General features: G+C 41.8%; 1 protein-coding gene across 1 annotated transcript in view; it reads left to right on the top strand.

Moving 5' to 3' along the window:
- SMNDC1 (survival motor neuron domain containing 1) overlaps window positions 1-20,876 on the top strand; it is a 108,892-nt gene extending 88,016 nt beyond the window's left edge. The window contains exons 5-7 of the mRNA XM_085603433.1: window positions 13,279-13,432; window positions 18,218-18,331; window positions 19,870-20,876. Of these exons, the coding sequence (XP_085459559.1) occupies window positions 13,279-13,432; window positions 18,218-18,331; window positions 19,870-19,950 (349 nt within the window). The 3' untranslated portion in view covers window positions 19,951-20,876. The remainder of the gene's footprint in view (window positions 1-13,278; window positions 13,433-18,217; window positions 18,332-19,869) is intronic.
- Window positions 20,877-21,398: the final 522 nt, after the last annotated feature.

The raw sequence follows: 21,398 nt of genomic DNA on the forward strand, positions 1-21,398 counted from the left end.
CGGTTTGTGGCAGATGTCCGCAGTCTTGGAGAGACTCCGCTCTGGGTAAATCTTTCTCGCTGAACAACACTCCATGAGCTCAACACTCCTTCTGCTCGGTTCGCCACTTTGGTGGGAGAATGTCTTACTACAAAACATCTGAAAGAGTGGAAAGAAATCACAATGGACAGATGGGTCATAGTGGTTACAATATCCAATTCAAGTCTCCACTGCCCTTGATTCCAACAGAAAGGATACACCACTAACTACACCAGCTGCACCTGGAAATGTTGTTGCTGCTCCAGATCAATACAAAAAACAGGAACCCAGGTGGGAGAATTATAGAGACCGGAAAAGCTCTCCATGGAAGGAAAGAAACGTTGTTTTCTTATAAAAACCCTCACCCACCAGGGTTGCCCCTTGGTGGCATGCTTCATCATTGGGTTGCCAATACTCTGCAGATAAGGGGCGTGCTGTGACTAAAACGAATACGCGGGAGCACTTAATAGTGTTATAAAATGATAATGGCGATGGTATAGGAGGGGAGTGGAGGGAAGGTGCTAAGCTTCATATCCTATGTTTTCCATACCAACCCCTGATTTTAAACCATACCGACTAGAGGCAGGAATAAAGTAGAGAGACCTGCTAGTCGGGTTCTTTTAAACTAGCTTAACACCTTCCCTCCATTCCCCTCCTACTCTATCACCTTTATCATTTTATAACACCATTAAGTTCTCCCGCGTATTCGTTTTGGTCGCAGCACGCCCCAGTCCGTTGCGGATCGGGAAGAACCCCAATGATGAAGCATGCCACCAAGGGGCAACCCTGGTGGGTGAGGGATTTTTTTAGAAGAAAAACAGCGTTTTTCTTTCCTTTTCCGGTGGAGAACTTTTCCTGTCTCTATAATTCTCCCACCTGGGTTCCTGTTTTTTGTATTGATCTGGAGCAGCAACAACATCTCCAGGTGCAACTGGTGTAGTTAGTGGTGTATCCTTTTTGTTGGAATCAAGGGCAGTGGAGACTTGAATTGGATATTGTAACCACTATGACCCATCTGTCCATTGTGATTTCTTTCCACTCTTTCAGATGTTTTGTAGTAACACATTTTCCTGTCTCTGTAATTCTCCCTGCTGGGTTCCCGTTTTTTTCTATTGATAAGGCGATATTGAGGAGGTTGAACCCAGTTTTTCCTCTTCCTCCCTCTATTTGAATTGTGTTGCTTCTCCAGAAACAATTTCTTGATCACGAAAAAAAGTATCTATTCAAGATATTTTATGGTGCCCAAGAAAGTCTCTAAACAATAATTCCAATCCATATTAGACCTCAGACAAGCCAACAGTGCATCAAGTGGCAAAACTTTGGATTATTACCACTGTTTCAGATTTATACTTAACTGATAAAAGGAGACTGGATGTGCTCTCTGGATGTATGGGGTGCTTGTTTCCACATTACAGTTGCAGTGAAACTTGAGACATTTCCCACCTTCCTTGTCTGCAAAACCCATAACCAGTACAAGTAACTGCCTTTTGGCCTCAAGGCAGCCCCAAGAATATTTTCAAAATTATTGGCAGTGGTGGCAACTTTTCTTTGTTCGTAGAAAAGGGATATTGGTCTACCCATATTTGGACAACTGGCTGAAGGCTCACATACTATGCCAGGACAAAAGGACTTTGACTACACCACTTCGGGCTATGGGTGAATCTGGAAAAATAAACCACATCTCCAGTTCAAATCTTAACCTATCTAGGCTCATCTCTGAATATAATAAAAGGAGAAGTGTCTCCTTTAGAGGAAAGAGTGTATTTCTTTAATGTCACAAGTGATTACATGCCACAAGACCAACAGTGAGATGAGTCGCCTCCCTGCTAGGATCCATGGCATCTTGAATTTTTCGGGTACCCAATGCCCATCTCCATATGAGACGTCTACAACAATGCTTGGAAAACCAATGAACACAAGATGGATATGGGGGAAGACCGAATCTCCTTAAATCAAGAGACTGAACACTCGTTTTCTGTGGTAGCTCAACCAAGAAATCTCAAAGGAATCCTGTTGCACCAGACTCTTCCAACTCTGACCATAGTTGCTGATTTTTCTCTAAAAAGAATCACTCAATTCAGGGTCGGTTGTCCCTGCAACAGCCTCTTTACCACATTGACGTTATTGAGCTCGAGGCCGTCAATCTTGCCGTCATTGTTTTAGAACCAATGCTATCTATAAACAGAGTTATAATACAGATGGAAGGTACCACAATGTACTCTTTCAACAAACTGGGAGGAACGGGATCGAGAACAATGTTAGAGGCTTTGGCAATATGGCATTGGTTGCAGTAGAGCAAACTATCTCTTCAAGCAGTACATCTGCCCGTCTCCAAAATCCCCATGCAGACCTACTTAGCAGATTAGTTTTATGATGACCTTGAATGAGAAGTAGAAAACTATATTTTGCAGTCTATCTTTCAAGACTGGAGTTTTTGCTACCACACACAATGTCAGGTCTATATATAGATCAAGAATGTGGGACCCGCAATCAATGGACAATGCTAGTTTGATGACTTAGTTGAACAGATTTATTGCACTTTTCCTCCAATACCAATGCTACAGTCCGTGATTATCAAGTTTGTGGTCTTCATCTACCAAGATCTTAATAGTGCTGGAGTGGCCAAGACAGATGTGGTTTTCAGAGCTACTTCACCTATCGCTCATACCTCACAAGAGACTCCGATGCAACCACAATCTACTTTTCAGAATGGAACGAAAGAGCCTCCATCCCAACATACAATTCTTAAATTAGGCAGCATGGCTCTTGAGATCATAGAATAGGGACACTTGAAATTACCTCCAGAGTGTATGAGATTTCTTAAGGAAAAAGATTTGTTTGGTGCCTTGCCTGAAGTCATGGTCCTCCTTTCATGTCGTGAAGATGCAATATTTCTTTATTTGCTGCATTTGGCAAATTCTTAATGCCTATTATTTTCAGTTAAAGTGCACCTCGCAATTACATTTGCAAGGAGAGTGAGTGAGCTACAGGCTTTGTCGACTGAGCCCCCGACTCATCACATTAGGGTAGTTTTAAGAACAAATCCTTCTTTACTGCCCAAGATTATATCAGACTTTAATGTTGATAAATCAAACCGGATTTATAAAGGGCCGCTAATCACCTGCTAGAGTATCCAGGTGCTGGGAACCAAGAAGTTTGGGCTTACTTAGTTAAACAGCCAGGTCTTGAGTCCCCTTTTGAGTTCCTAATGATATGGTGGGGTCGGAGGTGGAGAGGGAGGCCGTTCTAGTACTTTGCTGTGAGATATGAGAAGGAGCGTCCTCCACTATTGCTTCCGCAGATGTGGGGGTGGGAGAGGGAGGCAAAGTGCAGGTATCAGGAGGGTTGGTGGAAGCTCAGGTGGTTATTAGTGTATGATGGCCCTTGATTGTTCGGGGCTTTGTAGTGTGGGTCATTATCTTGAATTGACATCTCTTGGGGACGGGAGCCAGTGGAGTTTCTTTGGGTGTGAGGTCCCTTTGGGGAGGTAGAGGAGGCGTCTGTCCGCTGAGTTCTGTAAGGTCTGCAGTCTTAATGTAAATGGATATTTTTGTATTTTCCCCATCCTTCATCTCCAGCAGAGTTCTATATTCACTAAATTTAATAAATAGTTCTGAGGTTGTATTTTCACACAACTAAAACTATTAGATGGACGATTAATCTCCTTGTAAATTATGGTGCCTTCTGAACAGGATTGGTGTGAGGCGATGGGTTCTGTCCATCAAATACTACCATATCTTTAGCTTTTTTGATCACCTGGTTTTTGATCTTTTACTGTGGATGAGTATATACTGGTGATTCACCCACGATAAACACTCAAATGGACTGTGCGTGCTTACCACCAGTGTCCACCTTCTAAGATAATGCCACTGCAACGCAGCAAGGGTAAGGGGCACTTGGCTAGTTGCAAATGTGCACATTTAAGGGCTGTGCGTGAGACAGCTGCCTTGTGCAGCCAGGTAACTGTGCATAGGTAGCCTGGCGCAGCAGGGACTCTACAGGGTTAGATATTGACCCTGAGGTATGCCTCATAATGTTGGTAAACACCAATCAGGAAAGTCTGTGTTGATTACTGTCTTGTCTGCAGTGATACTCCATTTACACCTATGAAGGAGACTGCCTTAGAGTGCAGTTTTGCTTCCATTTGACTTACAGAGGCCAGTGATGTACTGAAATGGGATGGAAAACAAATGCCAAACCCAAATCTGAGAGTTCCAAGACACTATCTTTACAAATTATAGGTCATCCAGGGTTGTCCTATTTCTCTGGCTCAGCTCTGGGTCAGAGCACAGGCCTCTTGTCACCCTGCTGTACTAAGTTAATTATATTTCTCTCCAGCAGTAGGAACAAAGGCCTCTCCACACAGGGAGCAATTAACAGTTGCTCCTGAGAAGGAAATGTGTTTGGATGAAGGATCTGCATCAGTTAATTAGCTGTCACTCTGCAGTGTGCTTGGGTTGGCCCGTCCCTGGTACAAAGGAGGGAGCCCAGGTCTCTAGAGCCAGCACAGAAGATCCCCTTTGAAAATTGTGGGAAAGGCCCTGGCAGTGATGTCCGCTAGGGGCAGGGCTGAGGCCACCATAGGAGATGTGACTAGTGACTTCTGGGTAATGCCATTTTGAATTGTCCCAGCATGCTATGCAGAAGCGTTTGGACAGAGGCAGAGAGGTGATGTGGTACCCCAGGATAGGCCAGAGGTGTCTAGCTTCTAGAACCTTCTGCCCCTCTTAAGAGATCTTGCACAAGGGGAAGAGCTCCCTTTTGGTTGACTTTTTCTGCTGGATACTGGCGCTGGAGGCGGCAGCCATGGGCAACTGGAAGGATTAACCCCCTGATGCCTATAAGACTTCATACTATGACGACCGTTGACCCTGGACCGGGGAAGCTGATCCCCCTTATGCCCCTTAGGGACTAGTTTGGGAAAGAACTGGACTACTGTGCCAAGGAAGAGCGAAGCTCCAGTGGGGAGAGAGCAGGCAGGCTGGTGCAGGGAGCTAGTGGAACTGGCTTCCTGCAAAGTTCACCATCTTGGAGGCCTGAAGAATGTGCCCAGGCGGCTAGGGCTTACCACTAGGAGCAAAACGACCCCAAAGTGTGTAAAACAGGCCCGAGATATCATCAGGAAAAGAATTTAACCCTCTGCGTGATCAGAGCCCCTGGTGCTCTGCTACCCAGATGCTAAAACACCTCTTCTCTTCCCCCCCCCTCCCCTCGTTAAAAAAATCTAAGGCTTCGGGACCAAGAAGAGGTACCCAACACTCCACCTCATGGCTTGGCACCGAAACTCTCTGACCGAGTCAGCCAAAGCCCACTTCCGAGCCGAAATCTTCCAGCTCAAAATCCATGATGGGTTCCGAACCGAAACCTTCTACACCGAAAATTAAGAAACATCCCTCTGAGTTGAAACACTCTGCACCGAAAGGACATTCCGGCTCGCCTCTGAAAGCTTTGGTGCTGAAAAGCAGAAACTTGCCTACAACACAACCGGATCCAAACATACACTGTAAGTCCTAAACTGGATCCAAAAGAGAATAAGCGTTATATTCACCCTGACACAGGGCATATCCATGCTAAAACACCATCCAAGCACAAGCTTTCTGAGGATAAAATCCCATGCAAAATTCCTCTGAAGAAAAAAGTTGAGGCACTAGTCCTTTCCATACACTCCATCTCCTCCTCCACCACCGCAGCTTGATCCATTACAGATGACACCAAGTCAGTCTCCTCTACCTCATTTTCACACAGGTGACACTGACCATGCACAACTACCAGACCCTTGGATGGACTACACAACTGATCCTCCACAGGACACAGACCCAGATCTTTATCCTGCCAGGCCATTTCCACCTGATGACAATCTGTCTTACCAACAGCTTATTGCTAGATCAGCAGAATACCATGGGGTGGAGCTACATAAAGTCTTTAGAGGAAAATGTTCTCTTTGACACACTCTTATCCCATAAGTCCGGTGGTACCCTGCCTATTTTCAAGGGTATGTAAAGGCACACAGACCATTTTTAAAGATCCTGTTCATGCCAGAATCCTTACTTCTAAGGTAGATAAAAAATATAAATGTTCCCCCACAGATCCTATTTTTATTAAGGGCCAGTTACCACTTGACTCTTTAGTAGTATCAAATGCTAGAAAGAGGGCTAACTCTCAAGCATCTGGGAATGCCCCTCCCCCAGATAAAGAATTTAAGCTGATCGATGCTTCGGGTAAACCAGTGGCTGCGCAAGCAGCTAACCAATGGTGTATCGCTAATAGGCAGGGCTTATTCGCAAGATACAATAGAGCCCACTGAGATGAAATGAAACGATTAATTCAGCTTCTCCCAGAGGAGCATAAGGCAAAGGCTCAAGATTTAGTCCAGGAAGGCAAACAAATTTCTAATGCCTCTATCAGATGCGCTCTAGATGCAACTGACACCACAGCTAGAGAAGTAAATACTAGCATCTTACTACGACGACACGCATGGTTGCGGATATCAGGGTTCAAACCTGAAGTCCAACAATCCGTCCTTGCTATACCCTTTGATAAGCATCTTTTTGGCCCTGAAGTCGAACTAGCGCTCAAAAAAATGAAAAAGGACACCAACGCAGCAAAATCGATGGGAGCGCTTCAATAGCCCTCTAATAGAGGTTCCTTTTGGCGCTCTTTTTATAGGAGAGGGTCCAAGTCCACAAGCACTGACCAGAACATCTCCTCCTACAAAGGCAGTTCCCAATCCTCTTTTACAAGAGGATTTTTCAGAGGAGGTTATAGGGGAAACAGTCCCAGGGGTAGAGGTAAAAATAACACCCTTCACACTGCCCCCTTCCTCAAGTAAACAGTTACTTCCCAACACTTCCTCAGACTATTCCACACCTGTCAGAGGAAGACTTCAAGACTTTCTCCCCATTTGGAAATCAATAACAGACAAATGGGTGCTTGGAATTATCCAACATGGTTATTACCTGGAGCTTATCAACAATTCTTCAAACATTCCTCCTTGATCTCACAAAACATCACCAGACCACAGCACTTGCTTCAACAAGAAGTGTAATCTTTATTATTCAAAGGGACTATAGAACCAGCCCCACTTCAGTACCAAGGGTCAGGGGTTTATTCCCTTTACTTTCTCATTCCCAAAAAGGACGGCTCCTTGAGACCTATTCTAGATCTCCGAGTTAAACACATATTGTCAGAGCACTTTCACATGGTAACTCTTCAACAAGTACTTCCTCTCTTGCAGCAGGGCAACTTTGTCTACTCTAGATCTAAAGCACGCCTACTTTCGTATTCCAATTCATCCCGCTCAACGCAAATGCCTCTGGTTTGTGATAGCAGGCAGACCTTAACAGTTCAAGGTACTTCCATTTGGCTTCACCACAGCCCCCAGAGTGTTCACCAAATGTCTCGCAGTAGTAGCTGCTCATCTCAGAAGACCATGAATACATGTCTTCCCTTACCTGGACCACTGGCTTGTCAAAGCGGGCACTTACCAGAACTGTATTCTACACACTCAGACAACAGTGCACCTACTTCACCAGTTAAGTTTAACAATAAATGCACAAAAGTCTCACCTGTGTTCGGCACAAGTGCAATCTTATCTGGGCGCTTCTCTCGACACACTCCAAGCTCTAGCCACTCCCAACGTAGTCAGAATTCACTATATTCAGGCCACACTTAAAATACCAACCCAACCAATCATTAGCAGCCAGAGTCTTTATGCAACTACTGGGAAGGATGGCATCTTGCATTGCAATTGTACCTCATGCTAGGCTTCACATGCGTCCTCTGCAAGAATGTTTAGCAAGTCAGTGGAATCAGTCACTGGGTCTATTAACCAATCTAGTGTTGGTAGACAGCCGCACTCATCGCTCTCTGCAGTGGTGGAACCCTCAAAACCCAGCCTTTCATAGACCCGATTCCACAGACTATACTGACAACAGACACATCGTTAACAGGCTGGTGTGCCAATCCTCAACATTACACAGTACAGGGACTGTGGTCGGACAATCCTAAACGTCTCCACATCAACTACCTGCAACTTCTAGCAGTGTTCCTAGCACTCAAAGCTTTTCTCACCCAACATGTAGGCAAAACTGTCTTAGCACAGACATGACAGCAATGTACTACCTACAGAAACTGGGACGGACTCACTCTCCAACTGTCGCGCCTTGCGCAAAGCTAGGAGTAGACAGGCAGATTGCAGACCTGCTGAGCAGACACACACAGCAGACACACACAGCAAGTACACGACCCCCAAGTTGTTGTTCCCCAATTTAAAAAATGGGGGGTTCCACAGATCTGTTTTCCACAGTACACAACGCAAAATGCCCAAGCTTCGCATCCAGGTTCCTACACCCAGCATACAAGGGCAATGCTCTATGGACGAATTGGTCAGGGATATTTGCTTATGCTTTTCCGCCTCACCCACTAATTTCATTACTAGTTCGGAATCTCCGACAAACGTCCCTCACACTAATCTTAGTAGCCCCCACATGGGCTCGTCACCCTTGGTACACCATCCTTTTAAAACTCTCAGTGGTTCCACATCAAAAGCTGTATCTCGCACCCTGTCTCCTCACTCGTAGCCATGGAGAAATCAGAACTCCTAATCCCAGAGAACTCAACCTAGCGATTTGGTTCCTGAAGTCATAGTTTAGTTCTTTACAACTGCCACCAGACTGTATCAATATTTTCAAAGAGGCTAGAAAGCCTATTACTAGAGCATGTTATGCAGAGAAATTGAAACAGGTTGTTTATTGTAACAACAATATCAATCCACTTGATGCTTCTGTACAGAACGTAATTTGTTATCTGTTGCATTTACAGCAATGTGGACTAGCTTGCACATCCATTCATTTACATCTCGCAGCCGTGGCTGCATACTTGCAAAATAGACAACACTTATCTCTGTTCAAAGTACCAGTGATGAAAGCCTTCATGGAAGTATTAAAAAGGGTGCTACCACCAAGAATTCCCCCTGCACCAGAGTGGAACTTAAACATAGTCCTTACACGGCTAATGGGTCCACCTTTTGAACCGATGTACAAATGTCAGTTACAATTCCTATCATGGAAAGTGGCTTTCCTCATAGCGATATCCTCACTAAGGGGAGTTGGTGAACTTCAGGCATTATCTATACAAGAGCCTTTCTTTCAACTTCACAAAGAGTGCTTCTTCGTACCAATCCTAAATTTCTCCCTAAAGTAGTTTCTGCTTTTCATATAAATCAGTTGAGATACCAGTGTTCTTTCCTCAACCTGATTCTGGATCCGAACGAGCTTTACACACACTTGATGTTAGACGTGCCTTTCTTTACTTCATACAAAGATCCAAAGCATTTAGGAAAACAAAGCAACTATTTGTTGCTTTTTCTCCACCTCACAGGGTAATTCTATATCTAAGTCTGGTATTGCAAGATGGATTGTAAAATGCATCCAAACATGTTATGTTAAAGCAAAGATAACTTTGTGAGTACCCCCTAGAGCGCATTCTACTCACAAATTAGGGGCTACTATGGCCGCCTTGGCAAATATTCCCTTTGCTGATATTTGTATGGCAGCAACATTGTCTACACCGCACACATTCATCAAACACTATTGTGTAGATGTGTTAGCAAGACAACAGGCAAATGTAGGCCAAGCAGTACTTAAAACTCTTTCAAGCAACTACAATTACTACAGGTTAGCCACCGCTTTGGGAGTTTACTGCTATATAGTCTATGCAAAGCATGTGGTCTACAGCTCACATGCCTCTAATGGATAATGTTACTTACCCAGTAAGCATCTGTTCGTGGCATGTAGATTCACATGCGCCCATCCACCAGCCCGGTCTCCTGTAGTTGTTGTAGTTCTTAATTCACATTCATACGCATGGACATCTCTATTCTACACATACTAACTCCATTCTCACCCTCTGCGGGAAAACAATCTAACAATGGAGTCGATGCCCATGCGCGCTGTCACCGAAAGGAGGAGTCACCTACCTCGTGACTAGAAAGACTTCTTCGAACAAAAACTTGCAAACATCCAGACCCAACACTAGATGGCAGGAGTTTGCAAAGCATGTGAATCTACAGCTCTACATGCCAAGAACAGATGCTTACTGGGTAAGTAACATTATCCTTTATTTTTCGGCATGCCTATATATTTTTATTCCATACATTGACAACTACAAAGTGGAATATGCTTAGTACTCTTTTCTGCGTTTGACGATCAGTGAAAATCCTACGGCGCAGTATGAAATGTTACTTTTAACCCTAGTTCTGCATCACAGGCATGCACTGAAGTCCTAAACAATGCTCCCTACTCCCCGGTTGTCAATGGCTCCACTTTTTACTACCTTCGGGACATCATACTGTCCTTTTTTTTTTTTTTTTTTTTAAATTGAGGTGTGAGGCAAATTACCACTACAGTGCATGCTGGGTAATGGAAATTACTGGTCCTCTAAAAGATACCGTATATGCTGTATCCAGCTTATACTTTTGAATTGACACATTTCCCTTAATTTTTCTCTGCTTCTAGAGCAGGTTTTCAGTTTTTATTTTTTTTATTTTTTTAACACTATGGCACATTTCTACTCTAAACACTGCAATGTTGATTGGAAATATGTATGTGTTCATCACTATGTAGTTATAATTAGGCCAGACTTTCCATATGAAGTAGGTTTTTAATTTGCTAATAACTCCAGCTCAGTTTGACAAATCTCAAGAAAACTTTCCAAACAGTTCATCCATCTGAGCTCCTTACTGGAAAGGGAAGCTTTCGGGGTGACCCGTCAAGTGATTGCTGAGAAAGGGGAAGGTCCCAAAATGCTTTTTCCCCACTATATTTTTCATAGGGAATTTTAGACTATGATACAGGGGAAAAAAAGCCGAACAGAATTAAACTGTGCTTTTTGATTTGGTGTTAAATCTGATCAGCTGGTTTCAGGAAATTAGGGTTAAAAAAAGATATAGATGGTTTGCACCGCAGATGTCCAGCAGGACCGCAAATAGACCGATCTGATGGCTGCGGGGACCTTTTTTCCCCCCCCCATTAGTCGTTCCAGCAGTCCCGCTGTATCGAGACATCTGATTTGTGGCTGGCTACAACATGAAGAAACTATTGCTGCCACCATTAAAGCAAACCGACTATGTCCCTGTATCTTGAAAAGATAAATAAAACCATAGATTATTGGGCAGAGTAGAGGTACCCTGACCTCCTGGCCTTTGTCCTCTGGACTCAAAAGTACAATTTTTTTTTATCCTAAAGCCCACCAGCTTTTGACAGCTCTCACAGGTCCCATCAATGTCCCTGTGGGGGCAAGGGCAGACCTTCCTACCCATGCTTCCCTCCACTCGCTCTCTTACTCTGGTGGGATCTGCGGCCAACACCACGCAGCCTTCGAGGTTGGCCGCCTGTGGGGTTGGCAATGTTAATAAGATCTTTCTTAAACCCCCCACCCAAAATAGGTATACACTTAACACAGGTTAAAGACAAGTTATAGTTGGGTGAAATTGTCAATCAAAACGTCCTATTTTAAACTCTGAAAACCTCCGAAATTCATCATTTATAGTTTAATGTGCGCACTATAACTTGCTCTCCTGCCATGATCTGCTAATGACCTCACATAGTACATCACCCTACCAGTCTCAATGACCGCATCGATTAAATCACTGACATCAACCACACGAGTGTTAATCCATCTATTCTACAAACCAGTACAGTAGGTGGACAAGCCCATACTAAACACAGCCGTTCCTTGTGCACTGCTCTACACAGGGAAGCTGTTCACTCCAGACATCCATACCCTTTTAAATAGCCCTGCCCTTAGTATGTACATCATGCACTATGTACATAAGTTCACGGAGAGTCCACTCCATCTACACAGAAGCCTCATTAGGTGGCCAAGCATGTTGCAAAAGCTTCCACTCATTAGCAGTAGAAAAAGTATAGAATTTTTTAGATGTACATTACTAAACACATTTCAGAATATAGCAGACTGTTGCCCTTGTTGGATGATGTAATTTAAGGTGTCATCAGTGATGTCACTAAACAGGAGTGTAGTATATGTGAGGTAATACGCGGTGCATATCGGATGCAAGTTCTAGTTGGATTAGTAAACTTTAATTGGTGAATTTTGGTGGTTTGTCGGGTTTTTAAACCCTTATTTTGTGACTTGCATTTTCACCCAAGTATAACTTCACTTTAACCTTTTGGTTTTTTCAGTGAATATAATTAAACATTGATGTAGTTTTCTGCAGTAGAAATCCGTTTAAGCTGGCCGTTCACAGGCTGTTAAACAGTAAGGGGGATACCTACAAGAAGAATGTCAAAAGGAAGCGTTCCTGGTCCCCGCACTTATACAGGACTCTTCTACATTTGTTCCTTCAGTGAGAATACTTGCGATGAAGAACTAGTATTACAAGTAAGGCTCCCTGTTTTCCGTTTTTACGGATAAATACAGACAGAAAACCATTTATTTTCTCATCTGTATTTATTTTTAAATGTGGATAAAAACAGATATTTGGGTGCTTTTTGAGTGATTCTAAATGTACTTTGCCATGACAGCCAGGCCAATAAATGTGTGGACTGATAGGCAAGGGGGTTAAAAAAGAAAATAATTTTAGTAAAGAGGCCTAAACAGCAGTAAATATGCACAAGGCTGATACCGAAATGTGCGTATTTTCCTATAAGTGCATTTATTTATCTTCTGCGGGTGATCATATCCCTGAAACATGGCAGGCATTCAAGCATGACTGCATATTTATTGGTTAAATAAATGTGGAAATATAGCAGTTTCAGCTGTAAATATGGATAAATCCAGATAAAATTGGCAACAAATAAATATGGATAAATACAGACGGAAATGACAAAAAATAAATACCATAAATCTGGGAGCCCTAATTACAAGTAAGTAAGATATCCTTGCACAGTATAATTTTGCGACATCTGTGTACATTGAACTGGTGATCACAAGGTCACCACTAACCACCTCAAGTCATGGTGCATTCTATGAAGACTTAGTCCCACTACCTTGACTTTGTTTCCTAGAACTCTGTTCTAACATGCATGGGATTCTGAAGAAGCTCAGTGCTGTTGTAGAGAACACTGGTGACCTAAAAGAATGGTTCTCTGATGTGGTTGCCTTTCTGTAGGTCAGCTTCTGACCCTACTGTAATCTCCTTAGATGTCCTTACAGTGTCAAACTTAAAGCAGTAAGTCAATGCCTAATTCTTTGTCTTTTAAATTAGAAATTTAAACAGATGGTTTTACTTTGAAATTTCAGAAAAGAAATGATAGCACAACAACGAGAATATAAAAAGAAGAAAGCGTTAAAAAAAGCCCAGAGAATGAAAGAACTCGAGCAGGAGCGTGAAGTTCAGAAATCAAAATGGCAACAATTCAACAATAAAGCCTATTCAAAGAACAAAAAGGGCCAGGTTTGTACAATCTTCGAATCTGTTAGAAGCTTGGAAGTGGAACTAATCACAATACTTAGTAAAACGCAAATGTATTGACTGCTATTGTCCACTTGATTACTACATACTTTGTTCCCCCACAGATCAGTGAGCATTGACAAACAAATATTTTTCCATACTTATTGTGCTCTAATTTGGCACCATTTTATCAGCCTGCCACTGTAAATTCTATTCTCACGTTAAGAGAAAACATTTACAGAGTTCCTAATTTTGGGGAAAACTGCAAAGGCAGATTGTTGCAGAATCCCAAGGCTAATCAGTATTATTTGACCACATGCCTCTTCTTTCTCTTCCCCTCTTCCCCCCCCCCCCCCCCCCCCCCCCCCCTTTCCCCGCCTACACTACCAAGGTTGGACTGGCCGGGAAGGCTGGAATGGTGGGGCTCGTTTTGAAAGTGGGGGCCAGTTTTGCAACAGTTTTCAAAAGCACTGCAAAGTTCCTTGTATATTCAGCTGTTTTTGGGCATCAATAAAAGTGGCAAGTTAACTCTGGTGATTAATGTACCTGCTGGAGAAAGATGGGAGTTTTGTCTAGTGGTAGTTATGATTTTTCGAAGGTAGCGCAAAGGGTTAATATGCCTGCTGCAAAGAACGTCTACCATGCATATCCAGAACAATCTTTTATGTGCATACCTCAGTGGTTACTGCTTTTGCCACAGAGATTCTTTTGTTACGGTGTCATTCAAAAGTTGCATTCGTAATCCGAACTATCCTTAAAGAGCTGCATTCAAGCTGCATGGTGCAGGTTAGAAATGTGTTTTTTCCCAGTGTCTTTAATTATCCTGATGTTGCAAAAAAAAAGGTATGTTTGGGTAGAAATAAATTCTTATTAACGTCAACCCTAACCACAGTTAAGTTCTGAATCCTGATTTTGTGCTTCAGCACTCCTAAACAGTGCTTACCAGTATTGATAGCATGTGCATCCTACACCTTGTAGTCCCCTTTGCCTCATGTAACATTTTCTACACAATTTACACATGTATGGTTTATTGTATCTGTATGTGAGTGTGATGTAAAGTGCTCTGACACCCTATGCTGGTATGAGAGGTGGTCTTAATTAAAATACATGCGAGAGAGGGGCAATGGAGAGATGAGGCACTATTGGAGAGTGATATGGAATCATTGAGCCCAACACATATTGTCATACCCTGGTGCACCGTAAGGTCATCCTTTACTATGCTTTAAAAGCTAATATAATTGAAAATATGACAAATTTTCCCAGAGTTCTTTTGAGGAGAACCTGCCCCACCAACCCCCCATTGTAGTGGTCCGGCTTGCTGGCTGCACTCGCTATGCACTGTACAGAGGCTGGTCTGACAAAATTTGCTGGGGGTGCTTTGACTTCCCAGTCCGGCCCTGTAAACGTCTGGCTTCTTTAAATCTCTGGCAGGTTCCTTTTCAGCCCTACTGTCACACTGACCGTTTTCTGCCTTTCTTTTCTGCGATGCAGCAAGCCTTGTGAAAAATAAATACTTGTTCCCAAATATTTGCGCCAGTGCCCACCACCTGAAACTTCACGTACAGGTTAACCATTAACTGAAAGGCTGCCGTAGGTGTTTGAGTGCCCTCCTGTACTAAGATCATCCCTCTTCACACCTGTGATTCTGCATACAGGGAAAGCATTGGTTTGGAAAGACATTTGTTTCATTGGGTAAATGTGTTCATCGCTCTAAAGAGGTGATCCCTTGATATACTGGAATTGTGCTTTGCCTCATTTGACAGCCTGAGATTAAACATATGGTCATTGACCTAGGAATGTCTTGCCAGTGAAGTCTGATTGTCAAAGGGAAGATGTGTAATTAAGACCTACCCCACAGCATCCTTACTGCAGTCATTAAAACAATGTTTCTGATCGATACTTCTAACCACATATTCCTCAGGTGTCCGACTGAATCTGCACTTTTATAGCATTTCTCTGGCATTCCAAAAGATGGCAGTAAGCACCACCTATGTGCACGGACGGCAGTTCTTTTCTTTCTGTGCCTTCATACAGGGATCCTGAGCTTCTCCGTGGTCTTGGATCAGCTTCTTTTCAAAATGTTACCAATGGGCATGGGAAAATGTCATTCTTGTAGCTCTGGATTGGGCACGGAGAGTCTGGTATCCCGAGCTGTTGAGCATGAACTCTGGTCTTCCAATCAGACTACCTCTTCTGGAGGATCTTCAATTGCAGCAACAGGAAAGGGTTTTGTACCCAAATCTGGCAGCCCTTCACCTTAACGTGTGGAGATTGAGCATTTCTGCAGTTTCCAGATCAGCCATCCATGTTGAAGTCCCCTATTATACATAGGTTTTTGAAAGGTCTCCAACACACTCTTTATTCATGCCTCAATAGGACCTCAATTTAGTCCTAACGTTCTACAACTGCCCTATCAGGATCCTTACTTGTAAAAAAAGGCTTTTCTAGTGGCAATTACATCTGCCATGAGGGTTAGTGAGCCACAGGCTTTATCATCTCTGCCTCCGTACCATACCATCTACCCAGACAAGCTGGTTCTTTTGCTGTTTTCACTGCCCCTTACCACCAGGTTTTACATGGCGGCGATTGACCATGAAACTTGCTATTTGTTTCTAAACTCTAAATTATAGGAGGGCGGGCAGACAAGCGGTTAAACCATTAAGTAGGACAGTGTGCGTCCTCAACTGTGCCAGTCATAGTAACTCTAGGAATGGTCTTCACCCATAACATCTAGTTGTCCGATTAACTGAGCAATTGTGTGGTTCACAAGGTGACACCCAAAGCTTCTGATGAACATAACGTTAATATTGTTACTTATGGCACAGAAATGACAATCTTAAGCCCTAGAACTCCTGGAATTGAGACGGTTCATCACATTTCTTCTAGTGTCTCCTTTTCAGTCACCAAACCTCTGCTCCTATTTCTGGCAGATGTACTGTCAAATGACCGTTTAGGGCTGTTTAATGGAAAGCAACTTCTAATTTTTTTTTTTTTTTTTTTTTTTGTTGCATCTACTAGTCTGGCATGTACAAAGATTGTTGAAATTTAATACATAAAAGCAATTAGTACCTCCTTAAAAAAAAAAAAAAAAGTTTTGTTTAGCATTTTTTTTGACGGGTTGGTCCACCTACATCTACCATTTTGGGGACAAACTTTTTTGTTTTGAACTTGATGGTGTATAAGAAAAAAACATTAGCATTTTTGTAGTTTTTTCCCCCAAAAAATATTGTCAAACTTCAGTAATATCTAGTCAGTAGTTGAAGACTTATCACAGGGATTTTGTGCAACATATGACTAAATTGATAATCGTTGGACTGGGCATTTCTTTCCTCATGGAGAAGGTAGAAAAATGTATTCTTCATGATTCCCTCTTGGGATTGGTATTTTGTAACTAGGGGTATTTTGCGGCATTCTAACAATTTTCAGAGCGTGTGGTTATGTAAGTGGACAATAAGAAGCCATTGATTTTAATGCGACTTAGCTACTGCTGTACTAAGATCCTTATTGAATGATGCTGAGAAAAGGGAGTTGCTTACTAAATTTTTAAATAAAGCTGTAGCCTTCAGGCTGATCCAACACTAAATCTATTGTATGACAAACTTGATATTATGAGGGTGGCCAGGAAATCATACTCGGCGGTATAAAAGGAACTAGCTCAGTGTGTGTAGCTAGCCATTAAAGTAATATTAATTCAGTCTTGCAGCTAGGACAGCACACTTCTGATAACTGCCAGTCTGGTACCTAGATTTCTTTGTGATTTCGGGCAACAGTTCACAATTCTATTTTTTTAAAAAAAAACCTCCCAGGAGAGTGTCTGCTTTAGTTTAATTCATTTCTTCTTTTAGATATCCCGCTTTCAGGACATCTGAAGAGGGAGAGTAGACGATATTCATAGATTGTGTGTTTTAATTTCTTCAGTATATTTAGCCTCTTAGAGAATAAAACAACTGTACAACCTGGAGTATCTATTAAACTCTTTGTGTTAACCCTTACACTAATTACTACACAAAGTTGAATAGGGCCACTGGCATATGTTATTGGAAATACATTAACATTTTATGGGTTGCCTATGTAGCTTGAGGAATATCAAGAACAGTTATAGAAACAACTTTTCCAGTCCCCTGTTTGTGTTTTTCGATGAGTGATTTTAAGATTAATTAATCCTTCCCTAATCTTTCCTACAGTACAACACCTTTTATTACTTTCATTATTATTGCCTTTATTTGATGCTGGGCAATGATGCATGTTTGATCATTGAAAAATAAAAGGCTCTTGCAACCCTTTTTTATTTTTCTCTTCCCCACTGCGGTTCCTTCTATGCAGTGCACCATTAAGTGAATTCATTTTCTTCAGTGTTTGGAAGAGAAAATGTATGATTAATAGGAAACATGTAAGGAATTAGTGCTGCATTACTAAGTTTAAGGACCACTAAAGTTTCAGAGCGCTATTAAACGGTATCTTTTAGAAGCAGTATGCATAGTACCAGAATGTCTTCTGTCCGATTTAGTAATTATTCTTGGCTGTAAAACTTATATCTGCCCTGCTCACTTATACGTTGACAAGTGCATCTTTGTCAACTCATGATGAATTTGAAATCAGAGCTTGTGTGGTCTGCGTTTAGCTACGTGATCTTGATGAGGTGCGTAATGTGATGGCCCGGTCTGTCTTTCAGGAATAACTAGGTACTGGAGCACTGACCCCAAAAGGAGTCCCTTCTGTATCACCCATTCATGTACTATTTTCACCAAACCGCTCAGTTTGTTTTAATTTTTTGTATTCTCTCTACAGGTTAAAAGAAGTATATTTGCCTCCCCTGAGAGTGTAACTGGCAAGGTTGGAGTTGGCACATGTGGCATTGCAGACAAACCCATGACACAGTATCAAGACACCTCTAAATATAATGTAAGGACTTATCACATAGTAATTGGGGTGCAATTAAGTAAATCTTTTTGAGCTTAATGTTAAGGTTACGCTGTTTTTGTAGGTGAAGTTTTGCAGTCTGAACACTTTCTAGATTCACATGCTGTGCATGATTCAATTTAGACATTGTTTCTGAGAATTCTTACTAAAAGTAAGCATGACTTTGAGCCAGATGTGGAGTCCATATGACTCATGTTGATGATGCCCATAAGGTCCCAGTTCCTGTGTATGCCTCTAGCATCTTTGAATATTTTATTTACTGCTTGTGGTATGGAAAGGAGGAAAATGGTCTATGTTCCTGTGACTTAAGAGATTTGACACACTTGTTCCATACTTCCTGTCTACCTTCAGTTGGCATAAATACTCTCCTGAGCAAATGGCCCATATTTGTTGGCCTCAGGTAAGGATATACACTGTGTGTGTCCAGATAAGAACCAGAGATGTATTCCTCTGCCATCTTCTGAAACTGAGTTTGTTTGTTGCCAGTCCAATTTTGTCACGAAGCTCAGCGAATATCTTAATGCGTCTCTCCTTGAGTATATGCCCCTCCCTGTCTTTGCCCTTTCATGCTCAAGCACCACATTGCATTTTGTAGTCGCTAGTCCCGACTGCTGCACTGTCACATAGTGGGGCTTGGAGATGGGCTAGAAAATCATTTTTAATTTTCCTATTTCAGGCCATCCGCTTTGCACAAACTTTCGGTTTGTGTAAAGAAGTCAATGGCTAATGTCACAATGAAAAACAAATCCAGGCCAATAAGTCTATGGAGCATGTTAAGTTCAATAGTGCCCCACAGGGAGATGGGAGGTTCTGCTTAATTGGGGGTCTGTAATTGCCACCTCAAAACTAGACCTGTTCAACTGCACCACAGTCTACCCAATTCCTAGTGCTCAACAAACTCGATACCAAGACTCTTGACAACTTCATCCTGCCATTGACCATATTTGTGTAGTTTGTTTGGGTGGTGGATTGTTTAGGTTTCAAGAGATTTTAATTTTTAAACGGGAACTGTTCAGCTGTAGCGTCAACTTACTAGATTTGTTAGTGTGGATCCCAAAGACTATTGAAACAGTGAACCAGATATAGAGCAGGTTTTGTAACTATTGGATGTGCTTTTACCCAATAGGCTAAAAGTTTGACTAAACCTACTACTAAAACTGAAAGTTTAGTCTTTGGAACAGTCCAGTTAAGCATCCTTTTAACTTGTTTCTTTTATCAGTAATACAAATATTGTACTGGTACTTTATCTTGAAGTAGCAATATTTTGCGGTAGATCATGTGAGAACTTAAATGAATACATTTCTTTACTGAGGCTTTTATATTGTAGTGGCACTTAAAGTCAATATGAAGGAATCCATAAATTAAAGACTTTTAAGAATTTGTAGCAAAAATTGTTTTAAATATTCGTAGTAATTTTTGGGGGTTATTCCCATTCATGGGAAACCACAAACAGTCCAATAAATTAAAAATATTGTTTTACCCTACTGAACGTTTTAAATGTTTTCTGTTCTCCTCTCCAGATTTGCAGATCCCTTAATGACAGATGCCAGGGCAAGTCGCGGGACCTTGAAGCTTTGCAGTCATCGCTAACATCATGCTGAGTGGTCTGATTCGAATCTTAACAGCTAGCTGCACAAAATCGTTGCAGCATTGCTAGTCCTCTGACCTAAATATGCCTGGAAACTATCTAGTAAACTCTAAATGAGAACACCTGATGCTTTTTCTTACATTGTCTACAGAATAATTGTTGCCATCGTTTGGCATTAGGTGGTTGTATCCATTTAGGCCACTGGGGAAGAAAGTGTCTGTGTATTAATTTAGGAAACCATGTGTGACAAAACATTCTTTTGTTTTATTTCCTTGTTTGTTTGCTTTTTTGTTTCTTGTTTCTCAAATACTATTTTCAAAACTGTGCTGGAAAAAAACCTAGCTGACGTACATACAGTGTAGATAATTTTCTTTGTAAAAATTAAGTCTGTTTATGATTAAGTGATTTAGAACTTTCAGTATTGAAGTGTTTAGCACTGGTCACGAACTGACTATTTTATGTACCTGTAGCTGGATTTATTTTAATTTGGTTGATGCACTGACTGGTGGGAGTGCCCTTAACCCATCTTGTATTCCAGCTCATACTCCATTCTTCCAAAAGTCAAGTGGACATTCATGTAGACAAGGGGCTTCTTCAACTAAATGGCACAGAGTAATTTTTATGACGCAGTGTGACTTTGTTTTTCTATGTTTAATTTTTATTAAATAAAATGTTTTAAAATATTAAACGGGCAGGTTGCCAATGTCTGGTCTGATCCTCGTACAATTCAGGCGATAAATGGTTGCAGCAGCATCGTGGTGACCATGTGTATGATGGATTTTTTTGTAATGCAGTGAAATAAAATATTGGAATATGGCACATATGGTGAGTTACCATAACCGTAAGACATTATAAATGGTGCCTATTGAAACAAAAGATTTCCGTCAATTTTATGTTATTGAGAAACAGATTATTAAAATAAGCATTGCACAGTGTAAATTATCTTTTTATTTTTGTATAGTGCTTGTATTTGCATTGATGATCAAACCACAGTACAGTATTTAGCAAAAAGTGCTTTGAAGCAGATATTGCAGTAATTCTCCATAGCAACTGATCTTCATCTAACCGTTTGATTGCCAGTATTTTCCTTTACCTAATCAGATTTTTGGCCAGAGACTGCCCCATTCCAACATTTGTCTTATAGTAGTGGATGTGGGTGAGAGTATGAGAGGTGGGGGTAGAAAATGACTTTTTGCACATGTCCCAATAGCTTCGGAAAAAATAGCAGGGCAATAACGGGATTGAAACTAGAAGGATGCCCATTGGTTGAGTATAGATGTCCTCTGTCATGCAGGTTATTCGGCAGTGTTCCTCTCCAAACACACAAACATCTCACATTATGGATGGCCATGTACAACATGTAGTGCATATCGAAATGATTTCACATGCATTGTATTGTAACATTTATGTAGCGCCTACTACTCCTATATGGGGCGTTGAAGCACTTGCCTACATTGCTAT

This window comes from Triturus cristatus, chromosome 1_2, assembly GCF_964204655.1.
Source record: "Triturus cristatus chromosome 1_2, aTriCri1.1, whole genome shotgun sequence".
Taxonomy (NCBI): Eukaryota; Metazoa; Chordata; class Amphibia; order Caudata; family Salamandridae; genus Triturus; species Triturus cristatus.